This window comes from Lissotriton helveticus, chromosome 11 (genome assembly GCF_964261635.1).
Source record: "Lissotriton helveticus chromosome 11, aLisHel1.1, whole genome shotgun sequence".
In the NCBI taxonomy this organism is placed as follows: Eukaryota; Metazoa; Chordata; class Amphibia; order Caudata; family Salamandridae; genus Lissotriton; species Lissotriton helveticus.
The window spans coordinates 791,730,993-791,745,734 of NC_136072.1; the positions used below are offsets into that span (position 1 = coordinate 791,730,993).

General features: G+C 43.6%; 1 protein-coding gene across 1 annotated transcript in view; it reads right to left on the reverse strand.

The window, feature by feature from the left end:
• Window positions 1-2,346: 2,346 nt before the first annotated feature.
• Window positions 2,347-14,742, reverse strand: part of NPC1L1 (NPC1 like intracellular cholesterol transporter 1) — a 176,716-nt gene continuing 164,320 nt past the window's right edge. Inside the window, exons 9-15 of the mRNA XM_078665537.1 lie at window positions 14,228-14,354; window positions 13,934-14,010; window positions 12,364-12,514; window positions 6,628-6,859; window positions 5,863-5,976; window positions 4,878-5,040; window positions 2,347-3,834 (exon numbers count right to left, since the gene is read on the reverse strand). Coding sequence (XP_078521663.1) covers window positions 3,647-3,834; window positions 4,878-5,040; window positions 5,863-5,976; window positions 6,628-6,859; window positions 12,364-12,514; window positions 13,934-14,010; window positions 14,228-14,354 — 1,052 coding nt within the window. The 3' untranslated portion in view covers window positions 2,347-3,646. The remainder of the gene's footprint in view (window positions 3,835-4,877; window positions 5,041-5,862; window positions 5,977-6,627; window positions 6,860-12,363; window positions 12,515-13,933; window positions 14,011-14,227; window positions 14,355-14,742) is intronic.

Below are 14,742 nucleotides of genomic sequence, written 5' to 3' on the forward strand. Positions count from 1 at the left end.
ACATCAAAAAAGCAAACAAAGCCTGTTTTTGTGTCATATAAATACATATAACAGTGACAGGGTAGGCCTCTAAAAAAAGCTTTGTTCGAGTCCAATAGCTCTAGCTTCAACCTCTAGTCATGAACATGCCTCAAGACTAATCAGTTCAGAGTTTTGTAATTTAAACCAAGGCCAAAGTGTTTTACATAAAGTTTGAGTGGTAAATTTTAAAACTTATATTTTATTTATTTATTTTATTTATTTATTTCATTTATAGAGCACACTGTCATCTGCCAGGCATCCTGGCGCTAGCAACTCAGAGTAGAATATAGCGAAGAACAAAGATGTGTGCCCCAATGCCAGATCTTAGGAAACAGCCATGTTTTTAATCGCCTTCTAAAAAGAAGAAGGTCACTAACTTGTCTGAGCTACAGTGGGAGAGCATTCCAAAGTTTAGCAGCTGCAACTCCAAAGGATCTACCTCCTGATCTTACTTTCCTAAATCTGGGTACCTTCACTAGACTCGCCAGTGAGGAACGAAGTGTTCTCACAGGGACGTACCACTCAAACTTCCTTTGCAACGAAACAGGCCCCAGCCCATGCAGGGCTTTAAACACCAAGCAAAGAGACTTGAACTGAACTCTCTGTCTCAATGGGAGTCAATGCAACTCCGCCAAGGCCGAAGAGGAAGAGGACCTTCTGGACCAGCCTAGCACTAACTTGGCTGCCGTTGATTGAATCCTCTGCAGTCTATCAAGAAGAAAGTTTGGAGACTCAAGTAGCAAGGCGTTACAGTAGTCTAGTCGACTGAGAGTCGCGCTATGTACTAAAAGCGCACGCGCAGGAGGGGGTAGCAAAGGGAAAATCTTCCGCAATGATCTAACAATGGCTAAACAACAGCTCACTGTTTTCGTCACCTGAGCCTCTATAGTCAATTTGTTGTCAAACATAACGCCCAGATTACGAACCGTCTTTACTGGTCAAACACTGGTCGAGGTGTCGATGGGCCAGAAGTTGCTGGGCATCACAGGGGGAATCCTATCCGAGGAGCAGTAGAGCACCTCCGTCTTACCTGCATTAAATTGCAGCGAGTTTTCCTGCAGCCAAAGTGCTGTATCATGCAGGCAACTATGAAACACTTCCAATGAAGTCGACTGATCTCTTTCAAGGGAAAGGATCAGCTGCTTATCATCTGCATAATTTATAATGTTAATATTATGATGTTTGATGACCGCAATCAGAGGTTTCATATAAATATTAAATAAAATGGGGCTGATGGCCGAGCCTTGTGAAACGCCATGCAGCATCTTGGTATAGGCGGATTTATAAGGGGAGAGAGACACTGCTTGCTGTCTGCCCAGTAAAAAAGACTGGAACCACCTCACAGCACAGCCCGTCACCCCCACCTCTCTCAGTCTTCACAGCAAGATCCCATGGTTAATCGTGTCGAAGGTGGCAGACAGGTTGAGCAGAATCAACAAAGCTGCCTGACCCCTGTCTGCCCGCCTCTGAAGCTCGTCCATAACAGTCACCAAGGCCATCTCGGTACCATGGGCTGGCCGAAAACCTAACTGAACTTCCTCCAGCAAATTATGTTGTTCCAAATGCTTGAACAGAGTGCTACTCACCACCCGTTCCACAATTTTAGCCGGAAAAGGCAGGAGAGAGATGGGCCTATAATTGTTCGAGCACTCCGGATCAAGAGAAGGTTTCTTTAACAGGGGTGTCACCAGTGCTTGTTCCCACTGAGATGGAACCATTTCGTGAGAAAGAGACTGATTACAAATCAGACGGAGGGTGGGAAACAGCTCTGTCTTAAACTCTTTCCAAATTTTGTGTGGCACCGGATCTAAGGCAGATCCTGAGGGAATACCACAGGACAGCCTATTAAAGTCCTCCACTTCCAGAGGCACAAACAGTTGGGTGTAGCATTCTAGATGGCTTTGAATTAGATGAATATGACAATTATAAATTGATTAGGTAAGTTTTTTAAACGTTTTAAATGGCATTGCATTTGTAGATGAAATGTAGTAATGTAGTACAAATTGCCTACAAGCAGTGGTTCCCAAACTGTGGTCCGAGGACCCCTGGGGGTCCGTGAAGCCTCCACATGGGTCTGCGAATACTTAGAATATTAAATATTAACAGAGTTATAAAGTGTACATAAATAAGGAAGCTAAATGTTCTATTGAAAAATGTTAAACATACTGTAAATGTGAAGGAATTTGAAACTTGAGGCTAAAAATTAAATTAGTATCCTCAGATTGATTCGTGATAGCAGTGCAGGTGCATCAAACAGATTATAGTAGGAATGAAGAGTAACCTTAATTGATTTTAGAAAAGCTACAACCTTTCTGTTACATTTAGTTTTTCTTTGTATATATGTTTGCAAATTAAATTAAATGTTTCAACATTTGTGTATTTGTTTGATAAATGCTTTTTTTCAGTATTTTTTGTGTATTGTTTTGAGGTTCAAATCATCGACAATGCTTAGGCTGGGTTCTCCGGCTTCCAGTAAAGACTTCTGGGGGTTCCCGGATTCCAATAATGATTCAGTGGAGGTCCCTGGGTTCCAATAATGATTAATTGAGGGTCCCCAGAAGTCAAATGTTTGGGAACCACTGGCCTACAGTGTATTGAGCATAATTAATTTTGATTTACATTAAATGTGTGCAATGTAATCACATAGGAGTGTCAATTACAATAACATTAAGGGTATGTTAAAGCAGTCACAGTCCAAGATGCTTCCAGTTCTTGTGCACTTAACCCATATTCAGCCCAGTAAACCGAGTGATATTAGGATGAAAAAGAGTAACCAGAGCCTTATGCTGATTGCTTGTAAAATAGGAATGGAAAATATTTGGCACCATCAACAAGGCTGAAAGAGAGCTTATGGTGTCCAAAACTGAACACACTGTTCACCCAATGAGATTTTCCTTAAGGTATTGGAAGAAAGGAAGAACAGATTCCAATTCAGGGTCAGATTGCAAATCACCATGGAGGACAAAGTGCTTTGTTGAGGACATGGAGACCACCGTCATCTGTGGGTGATCTGTATGGTCCATCACTTCACCAAGAACTTTGAATGGAGGGTTCTTTTTGGGATGTTGTGGTGCAGCAGGTCTTTTGATCAAAGCTGTAGCTGTTAGGGTTCATCCATTATTGAGAGTATGGTCACTTCCTTGAAGATGATCAGTCAAAAGTCACTTTATTTAGGGTTTAAGACTTGGCAGTACCTTCTTTGAAGATTTGACAGTAAATGTCCTTATTTTGGGGAAGTGATAGGAAATCTCCATTATTTGTGGGCTGGGTAGTAGAGAAACTGTCTCTGAGGATGTGGAGGTTCCTTAACTGAGGTCATGAAAGTGTGTTCACTGAAGATGAGTTGAAGGTCCCTTAACTGAGGGTGTGAAGTTGAAGTTCCCCTCATTACGACAAGGGAGTGACGTTGCCTTCATTACGGAAACTCCTTTGTTGAGGATAGTGAGGTTAATATCTCTTCTTCAAGAAGATTTGTCGTACAGTCTGTCTTCTAGGATTTGTGGGTTGTTATCCACTGAAAATGCAACAGAGCTGGTAATCACCTCAATTTTTTCTTGAGTCAGTTCTGGTTCCTAACTTCTTTGAAAGCTGTCCGACCCCAAGTAGACAGGTGTCTATAACTCAGTTAGGTCAGAGTTTGCTCACTGTGATACACATTACCATTTGCTCCTTTGGTGTCACTTTCAAAGCCATTGTTTTCCAGGCCAATGCCTGCCCTAGGCCCATGGCCATTTTGACAGCTGTCTGTGGTCCTTCTTAATCTCGCCTCCTCCTCTTGCCGCTCCAGCAGGACGGCATGGTTAATATTGGGACCTGGAAAGGAATAAAATATGGAGAAGAGAAAAACATCAGCATAACTTCAGAATAACCAGGGGTTAAGCATAAGGATAATGAAGTGGTATACTCAGTGGGAATCATATCCTGGATAGCTGAAGTCAGTCTTCGGTGCATTAACATAGGGAACACTCAAATTGGGAACATTCTTCTATAAGTGAAGTCACTAATGAAGGTTAGCATAGAGCATAAACATTGTCCTCAGTGGTTGCTCAATAATCTTCTTTAGGGGCATAAAATAGATGGAACGGAGTAAGTGTCCCTCGTGAATTTGAAGATTTTTTATGGCATACGGGGGTAGGCAAAGGAATAGACAAAGACTTGTCCTGTAAGCAGATGGAGAGTGGTGGTTATTGGAACTATACATCGGATGGGACAGAAGGCAACATGGGTGCCACAAAGGTTCAGCCTGCTGCATCCATGCCATATTGGTTAGGACAAGCACATTGTTTAAAATGATTTTCATTTAAATGCATTGCATGTAAATCTTATGTGACTATTGGACTTCATGAATTAATCTGGGTGTATTGGACCTTTTGTTGGACACCCCTGGATTTCAACATTCTTCCTGAACGGTTTGAAAGTGGTCATTGATGGAGGTGAACAAGTGAAAAGACAGACCAAGGACTCCCATTTATGTGATTGTAATGTCTATATTGGGAGAGAAGTCTTCATGGGAGAGGTGCAAGAGTGAGGGAACGCACCAAGACTCTTAAACTAGGTGGCCGAGGAGTGATAACTCACTGAGATATACATGCTTCTTTTAGGCAGTAACTTTAATCCCTGTGGTTTTGCCGAAATGGTGGCAAAGAGTGGATCTCAGCAGCCATGGTCCACGCAGGTAACAGCGGTGGGGCCACATTGGGGGGAATTTCAAGGGATGATGCCAATGGAAAAATAATTATTTATCTAATTTACCCTCTGTATCATCCCTTGAAGTACCCCCCCCCCCCCCCACACACACAGCCCCACCGCTGTTACCTGCACGGACTGCGGCTGGATCCCAGTCCTGTAAAACTTACCAAAATAGCTGAGGGCTACCGGCAGGAAGACCAACCCATGCAGCATCCCTAGTAACGTTATGGTGAGATTGAGGCGGAAGAAGAAGATCTGAATCAGCTGGGCTTTAGCGAAGGCCAGAACAATTATGCCAGGCAGGTTTGTCATGGCCACACCAGCAAACACCTGTGTGGAGATAAGGGAAAAGTCGATATTTACTGGTGTCAAGACCACCATGATTCCTTCAATAGTACTGAACCAGATTTTAGGGAACAGTACACATCTAAGGCCAGACTAGCACCTCCAAAACACCAGTAGGGTCAGAAAAAAGTTGTTTCATATCAGGTTTTAGCACTGAAATAAGTTACTGTTTCTGTCTTCTCTCTACCACCCTACCAGAGGCTCCAGTTTGTCCAGCTATCAGCTATTTTCTGAAGAGCCTGAAATAGTAACATATGCCAGGTCTTTTTGCATCCATGGGGTAATTTTGCCAGAATAAAAGGGTGGGCAGCATTTATTCTCTATGATTGAATCAATTTTATAGTGTCAAATTACATGTATCCCAAACAAATTGATGAATTAATCCAGGTGAATACCAACAGGCTGAATACTATTAGCCAAGATCCTCACAATTTAATTATCTGGTAGATTTATGACATTTATTAACTCTTGGGCTGGATAAAACAGGGAAACATCCTTTACAACGCAACTTTTACCACGCAGTGCCTTTACGACGCAACTTTTACAACGCAAACCATTACAACGCATTGCGCTGGGGGGCGCTCTAGGATAGGGAATAGGTTTAATTTACTGTCCAACACCTTCCCTACTATCCACGGGGACTGGAGTTGGAATAGTAAATTAAACTATTCACTATCCAGCGCCCCAAAGCACTATGCGTTGTAATGGTATGCGTTGTAAAAACCGCATTGTAAAAGCATGCAATGTAAAAGTATGCGTTGTGATGTCATACATCCGATAAAACATCGACCTTTGTAGGTTACTTACAGCACTGCCCATAGTCACTGTGGCCTCCTTAGCTCTTTTCACTTTGGTGGTCTTGACACTGATGGCGAAGGAGCGGGTCAAATGGGAAACAAATTCCACTGAGATGCCGACAGCCTGTAGGAGAAAGAAGGGGGTGGTATCAGTTTTCTTGTGCAATTATACACGGGGGGGGGCTAGTGACAGAGATCCATAGTGAACGGAACGCACATTTAGCATTTCCTAGCAGCTGTGGACAATCTAATTCCCAAGATTTGGTCTGTCTCGGAATATAACTTCCTATACTTGGTCCTGCACCTGAAGTAGGGTTTAATCAATGACTTTCTCATATCCCCTCTCATCTACTTTATGTTGAATTTCCTGCATTGTACTTTACGTCATGACGAGTCATTCTGGAAATTTTCAGACAAATTGCACATGAATTACACAAGGATCATATGGAAGTGAGTCAGAATGGAATAGGATCTTTTTAAGATTTGTACAGTGGCCCTGTTATTAGTCCTACTCGAATTTTTAGCTCCGTTTGTGATATTTCACAGTTCACTTTTTTGTGAGCAATATAGAAAGGGCAACCCCCTATTGGATAGGTCTGGGAGAAGGGGGAAACATTATTAAGTATATATTGGTTTGAGCTTTAGTAAGCCAGTGGTAAAGTAATAGAGGTCGAATGGGAGCTTGCTTTTGCAACAATATCACTTTTTTGTGATCCCATACTTCCTGATTTGTCTTGATTGCCAATTTGCAGCCTGGGAAGGAGGCTTTGCTTACCGTGACCAGGTTGATGAGGGATACTGCGTTGTAGTCTATGCTCCAGAGGGTCATAACCCCCACAGTGTCCACCACAATCATGATGATGGTGATTAGATTGATGAAGCCAGAGCGGATATCCATGCCTAAGAGGATGCAGCATACCACAAAGGTGGGGATGAGGCAGAGAGACAGGTTGAAGAGGCCATCGTCAACGATGGTCAGGTACTGCTCATAATACACATAGGTTATTCTGCAAGGTGAGGAAGGACAACAAGTATAAGGATCATGCCTTTTCTTTCCAGCATAATATTGCATTTCATTATTGGGAGTGGGGAAGTCAATACAGTACCCTATGTTGGTTCCCCTTCCCCAGGCATTGAATATCCTCTACCAACTGGTGTGAATTTATGACAAGCACAAAAGTAATCAACTTTTCAAATCCAATAGCATTCATAGCCCTAAATGTGGACAGGGGTTGACATGACCTCTACAAGGTCACCTGCTTCCTTATCTTAGCCCCTTCTCTCCTCGGTGACGTTTTGTCAGCCAGACTGCATGCACTGACCCTCTGCTTATTTATATTCCACCACTTGCCAGGCTCAAGGAATCTAAAACCTTTTGTTTGGGCCTCGGTCTCTGAACCTGATGAAACTGAGGTCATTCTAATGGCGACTCAAGCTTCACATGATATGATGGAGGCCAAGATCGGCGAGGTTGGTGTGGATGTATACCTTCTACAAGCAGACCTCGGCAGTGTAGCCTGCCAGGTCTCTGAAGCTGAGGGCCCTATTTCTGTGTGAAAGACAATGTCGCAATCTCTAAAATTAATATATCCAAACTGCTCGCCTCCAACATACATCTTGAAAGAGAGCATCTTAAAATGCCGAAAAGAGATCACGGCGCGAGAACTTTAGATTGGTGGGCTTTCTGGAGACTGTTCAATCAACTGACGAGGAGAACTTTACGGAACGTTGGCTCAAATCCTGAATCACAGAGGGTATGATCTCATCATGGTTTGTAATTGAAAGAGCTCACAGATTCTTGGCTCAGGTGCCCTCTCCGGCGACTCCCCCCTATCCTATGATTTCCAGGATCCTTAATTTCCATGTAACTATCAATCGATAGTATGTTATATACTAAACTAGATGTTCATTATGTGGCATGCTTAAAGATGGCACCAGGCTTCTGGATTATACTAAACTCTTCCAGCAGCAGAAGAACTCCTATGATGCCGTTAAACAGAAACTTTGGGAAATGAACTTGTAGTACATGCTGATCTTTCCTGACTATATGAAGGTGATTCACAACTCATGGGCCCACTTCTTTGAAACCTCCAAGGAAACATAGGACAGGGCGGCAGGAAAAAAATAACTTGAATGTTATTCTCCTCCCAAACAGGACCAACTGAGACAGCGGTTACCACTGCCCCCAAACTTCTCAAAGGCCACAGAGCGAAGGAGAACAAAATCCTGCCGGGGCCATCCCAGAGGCTCCTCGGAATCATCTGAAACGACCAGCAATCACTCCCTCAAAGATCCGAGTAGACACCTACCCATGCTGTTTGCCCACAATGGCTCCACAGATACACCCTTGGAGGCACATGGTATGAAACCACTACCCTAGCAATTCAACTGCCACTTAATGACCCCCCCCCCTCAGGAAATTGGGAGGGCACATAGGTCTTGTAACTCCACACGTTAATCGTTAACGCGTGGCTTTAGATCTGGCTTTAGATCTAAATCCTAAGAATGAGGCAGTCCATTTCTAATGCCTTATATGTTTTTTCATGCTGCTTTGTTGCAAGGGAAAGTTTTAGGCAGCAGATGCTACTGGGGTAGAAGTGTTGGATGAAGGCTATTGGAGAGGCCTTTAAATGATAATTTGTACATCCATCGTTTCACACCCGCATTCCTCTCAGTGGTACACAGATCTGTCGCTACCTAGTCTCTCCACATTGGCGGATGAGGAATCCAGCAATCTCTGCCTTTTGAACTCACGATTCCCACGGCTGAGTTTACCATGATATCCTGGAATGTAAATGGGATAATGAGCCTTATTAAGAGGACGGCTCTCCTCAAGTACGCCATTAGAATCACTCCTACGGTCCTCATGCTGCAGGTAACTCATCTATTGGGCTCAAACTGTCCCTTTTTCTGCTGACATGGATATGACAGAGACTTTCTCCCATGGAGAGGCAATACTCCTTCACCAACTGTTCCTCTTGGTGGTCACTGCAAAACTACAATAAGACCGACACCAAAGCAGGTATATCGGAGTGGAGGGTCTACTAAAAAAGAATCATTATAATCTATGTTTCTATGTCCCACCCAAGACACCTAATTTGGACCTCTAACCACTTTAAACTGGGGTGTTAGATTTCACCCTAGGCATCTCTATTATCCGGGGCAATTTGAACGCTTTACCTGACCCTAACAAAGATGCCACAGGGGCTCCAAAACTGAGCGGACTCAGTAAATCTAAAATCCTGATGGCATGGTTGTCCTCAATGGGACTATGTGATGTCTGGAGGACATGGCACCCATAGGAATGGAAGTAAACCCACACCTCCAATGCCCATAAGAGACTCTCTGGCAACTGCTGCAGCTGTCTACCCATGGGGCATTTCTGATCACTCCCCACTGCTGGTCCATTTTGTAATTATAGCCTCCAAGTACCTAAATAAGCACTTTCAAGCCTATTTCGAAATAACCATGACTTAGTTGCCTCAATGGGCACACTATTGGCTACTGTGAAGGCCACCATCAGAGAGATTGATAGGACCTAACTCTTTCACAAAGAAAGTGATAAACAGAGTCAAATTGAGGACCTGAATGCCCCATCTGGAGCATCGATGTCTGACTGATTCATCCTCAACTCTCCTGCCCCAATTGGAGCTGACAGAACCTCGCTACGCTAACTCTCCTTGGTATAGTCGCACCAGTGTTAGAGAGCTTCGACCAGAAAGATCTATGAACACAGAGATAAACTCTTCTACTGCCTGGCCACCAAAGAGATGACCTCTAGGATATTGCCTGAAATCCAGAACCACTCCAGTGAAAAGAAATGTATAGCTACTGCTATCGCAGCAAAGTTTATGGAATACTACCAAGCCCTTTATGCTCAACAAATGCGCTTCCTGGATGAATAATTCAGGGTAATCCTGGCTGACATTCTCCTTCCATCACTGGCACCGTCCCAAAAAGCAGAACTAGAATTTCCACTTAACAGAGAAAGAAATAGGGTATGTGTGACAGATGGAGAGATACGATGTGCCGTTCAGAACTGTCACTTATAGGCCTCAACAATACCCTGGTTATACTATACGAGGAGACCCTCCCCAACATCTTCCAGAGCCTACCAGAATGATGTTCCTGACCTGGTGGCTGGTGCTATGTATGATTGGCTGGGAATAAATACCTACACAGCAGACTCTGCTGCTTAACGAGAAATATCTGAGACATGCTGCACTGGAGAGGTTCACTAAATGGGACAAGTTGGTATTACAAACCTAGGGGATATTTGGCAGGGGCAGACTATGCAGTCATTCCAAGACCTTCAGGCTACCCCATTAAACACTCCTAAATATCGGGATATTTGTGGGAATACTTCGGACTGTCTTACAAGCACTGTGGTATCTGATGTAATGATGTTTGCAGGGGTAAGTGATTGCAAGTGTTATGTACTAAATGAGTGCCTTGTTTGGTTGCATTTGTGCGGTTCCTTGTAAATAAACTCAACAAAGTTGGTTTCTAAAAAAATTGCTTATTAACCTCTTGGCACCATAGTCACTCCCTGCAGAACTCTGGAGGTCATGAGAGGCTGAGTTTGAGTAATGCATTAAGTATGTGTGGGGTTGTAAGAGTGATTGCGATGAGCCTTCCCCAAGTATTGTACTGTATTGTAGCAATTGTGTAGTGCTTCCTATTCCTATGTGAAGCACTGCAGAGAATAATCACGTGGAGGGTGTGTGGTTGGAAGGGTGGTGTTATCGTTTTGAGCCTATGTGTGAAGTGTTTTCATGTCACGTGTCATGACCACCAAGGTTTGGCTATCATGTTATGGGACAGCGCACATGGCATTATAATTGGTAAGGGTATGTGAGAGATAGACATGCAAATTATAATTGTAATAAGGGCTAACCAGCTTAACACCAGGGAAAACGGGATGCTGTATGTCTGTATAGCAAAAAAGAGGTAATCTGAAAGGGCCCATTAATCTATATGGAGACTTGCGCCAGGCAGAGATGCTGTTAAATAAGTAAAAGTATGCCTGAATATCTAGTTATTTAAAGGCGAGGATACTGCCCACTGCTGACTAAATGCTTCCAATGAAGGAGGAAGGGAACGAAAGTTCAGTCAAGGCTGGCAACCTGAGAAGGACCTACACAAACTTTAAAAGGTCCATATTGTTCCTACTTCTGCTAGGGCAGAGGAAGTCAAACTTTTAAGCCGGAGTTCACATCCTAAACCCCTCTCAAGCTCCAAAAGGGGTATAAGCCAGGTGCGGCTGGTACAGGTAAGAGCAGTGGGGTGGGGCGGGGTGGGGTGGGAGGGTAAGTCAACAGATAACACTTACCTTGCACTCGCTGCATCGTACCTATGCTGTTGTCTGTCGACTTACCCTCCCACCCCGCCCCTGCCCCGCCCAACCTATCTTACCTGTGCCGGCCACGCCTGAGGTAAGCACCAGTCAGGCGAGCCCTAGTTGGGTTGTGACTCAGACCTCAGCTAAACTGGCACCCTGCAGATGCAAGGGTAAGAGACAAACAGGTACATGCATCAATGTAGGCTTTTGCGATTCCAAATTGCGTTTATTAAGGAATCACAATTAAGGAATTGCAAAAGCCTATGCATGTAGGAATTGCTATAAAATTAGCGATTCCCAAACATTCCTTAATTGCGAATCTCAAATTGCCAGTTGCAATTAAGGAATGCCTTCCCATTCATTCCTATGGGCCTACAGGCCCATAGGAATAAATGGGAGATTGCATGCGCAATTTGCGAGTATCAATAGGTACTCGCAAATTGCACATGCAATTTCAAGGGTGCAAGAGTGTCAAAAGGACACCCTGTTGCACCCCTGACATTGATCTGTGCACACATGTTGCGCACACACATGCCCCAAGGGCATGTGTGTGTGTAACCTACACCTAAAGTGCATTTTTCAAAGTTTTTGCAAATTACCATCAAGTTCAACTTGATGGTAATTTGCTCCCCCTAGTAGCTAAATCGCAATTTACAATTCCATCATGCATTGCATTTAAGGAATCGCAATTTGTAATTCCTTAAATGCAATCGCAATTTAAGAAATCTGAATAATTAGCGATCTCTTAAATTGCAAGAGGCTGACACGTTGATGCATCGCAGAAGCTCATTTTTTGGGCTAAAACGGACGATTTTTGCGAATCGCACAGTTTGCGCTCGCAAATATGGTTGATGCAAGTGCCTGATAGAGCTTGGTAGGTTGATGCCCGGGTAGCACACAAGTGAATTAACCTGTCTTGTGTTAACTTGTTGTCCTCCCTCCATCAGAGCCTAACTATTTTCTTAGATCCCAGAAACTCTTATTTCTTTCTAGTTTGGATTCAAAAGCATCCTCCAAACCTTCTAGGACTTAGAGAACAACTTCTATTTTCATTATTAGTAGTGAAAGAAAATACCAAGTGAGCCCCCTCTTATTACTTTCAACAGTGCTTTTCAGTCCAATAAGGACCCGGCTGGAGTGTCACTAAGTTCTAGAAACCTCTTTACTCACGTGTAAGGGAAGACTTCAAAATTTGGGTCTGTGCCAGGCACCTGCCTCGCTGATCGAGTGATGTTGGCTGCTAGTTCCCGGGCAACTTTCAGAGCTGCTGTGTACTCTTGGGAGTTTTTAAGCGGGGTGTGATACGCCATGAACCTGGTTGCTGCGAAGACAGAAGCATAAATCAATATGATTATTTTGCTGAACTTTTAAATTTCAAAACAAACTTTGATGTGTCATATATGCACAAAAAACAACCACAGGATTGATTCAGAGATCGGTAGAATTAAGACAAGAAGGCGGTTTGTTGCTCATAAAATTGTGTATTAATAAACTAAATCGTGGAATAACAAATACATTCTAAATGAACTATTTAGGCAAAATGTCAAATACTACAAAGTAACTTATTTTCCAGGATATTTTCATGGGTGATTTTTGGGGCACGATATGTTCAATCGATGTTTTGTGCGTGTAAGCAACTCTTCACAAATACATTCCCTTGACAATCATTTTGAAGTAATTGAATTGCGTTCTCCATTGTTAAGTTTTTCGGTCCTGAAAACATTTTCTTAGGTAGAGATTCCTCTGGATATGAAATTGTATTTCAGGGGATCGTCCATAGAAGAACTGGTGAGACTCATTGACCAGAACCAAGCCAAATGTAATAGTTGGAGGTGAGCGGGGTTACTAGAAAATCAAGAAACTTCCTAACATGCTGGAGACCCCGAAAGATTTATTTGACTATTTTTCGTATGTAAGGCTGGCCTCTGAAAGGCCAGTAAGGCTGGTGAAATATTTGGCACATGTTTAGTCTCTGAAATATTAGACTTAAATAAAGGAGAGGAACAATGAAACCGGCTTTCTAAAAATGCAATGATGGACAAAGACAGCTAGTCTAAAGTGATAAGTTGGAATGAATGCTGTGAAGATTGTATGACCGAGCCCTGCATCCATTTACACCGCCTGCCTTTTCAACGCTGTCACAACCCTGACTGTGACGTTACCACGATTTACTTTACCACGCAAGTCGTTACAACGACTTGCCTTACGGGGCGCTGGACTTTGGAATAGTATAAATTACTATTCCAACTCCAGTCCACATAACAGTAGGGAAGATGTCAGACTTAAAAATCCAACACCAGTCCAAAAACACGATCCTAAAGCAAGTGGTCGTAAGGGCTTGCATTGTAAAGTAACACATGGTAACATCGTAGTTAGGGTAGTGACTGCATTGTACAGGCAGGCCTTTGTTGTGACTGCGGGGGTAAAGTATGTTTCCCTGCTGTGAATAGCCAAGTTTTGAGGTGCTTGTGAAGGACCAGATGTCTAGATAAGTGATCAGCGATGGAGACGGGGCACAGTCTGTCCATAATAACTGGAATTCTCGGCCAGCGTATCTGGCCTTGTGAATTTTAGGATTGACCAGCTGGTGAGTAGAGGCTGAGCATTTGTGGAAGGGATGTTTGAGGTTAGGGATAGAGTTAACAACATGTCAGGCTTGCTTGTGAAATGCCTGTGAGACTTGGGTCGAGTCAGTCGGACTTGCATTAACAGACAGCGTGTGGCCTGTTTTGGGTTTTACCTATGATTTCATGTCTGTTATTTGTAGAGTTGGAGTCGCCAGCCAGCCTCACGGCGCTATCATAGGCTCCCAATCCTCTGCAAAACAAGAAGGTAAATCGTTAAAATACACTAGTAGTCAGCCAGTTGATAAAACGGTAAAGTTGTATGGAGAATAACATTTTGATTGACCAGAAACCTATTTTCAACTCATAAATCACTGCGAATGGTTGAAGCCTAAAGTGATCTCAGAGGCTGCTAAATCGAGGCTTTTGAACTTCCCATTCACCAGAGTTAAAAGAGACTGCCCACCTACCCCTTGGGGCAGTTCAAGTTGGGCAGGTCACCGAGGAACAGAGGCAGATATTTGTTGAACTCCGCGACGTTGGGTCGAACGGTCCCAGTGGTAGGTTTCAAGCACTTTCGGATGCAGCTCGGGGAAGCTGTAAGGGAAAATAGAAAAACAAACAGCGGTTCAAGATAGGTTCTGTCCAGCAGTTATGTGGATATAAAGGCGGATAGAGGCAATCCAATGCTGGGGGAGTCAGTCCATGTGAGCGCATTTCATCGCAATGGTTGTCTGGCATGTAGAAACAGTCATTCACATGTCAGGTTCGCCTCTGGAGGACATATAAGGATGTGGAAGAAGGTGCCACGTCATGCCAATCCCTCTGAAGGGCTGTCAGAGCTGGGGCACTAATAATGAGCAGGCAGGCTCACCACTGAAATGCCAGCAGAACTGGCGAAGACCCCATTCACATACCAGACCCACTTTGGAAGGCACGGTAGGGTGGGGGACCCTTTGATGATAAGCTTTCCTCTAAAAGACCC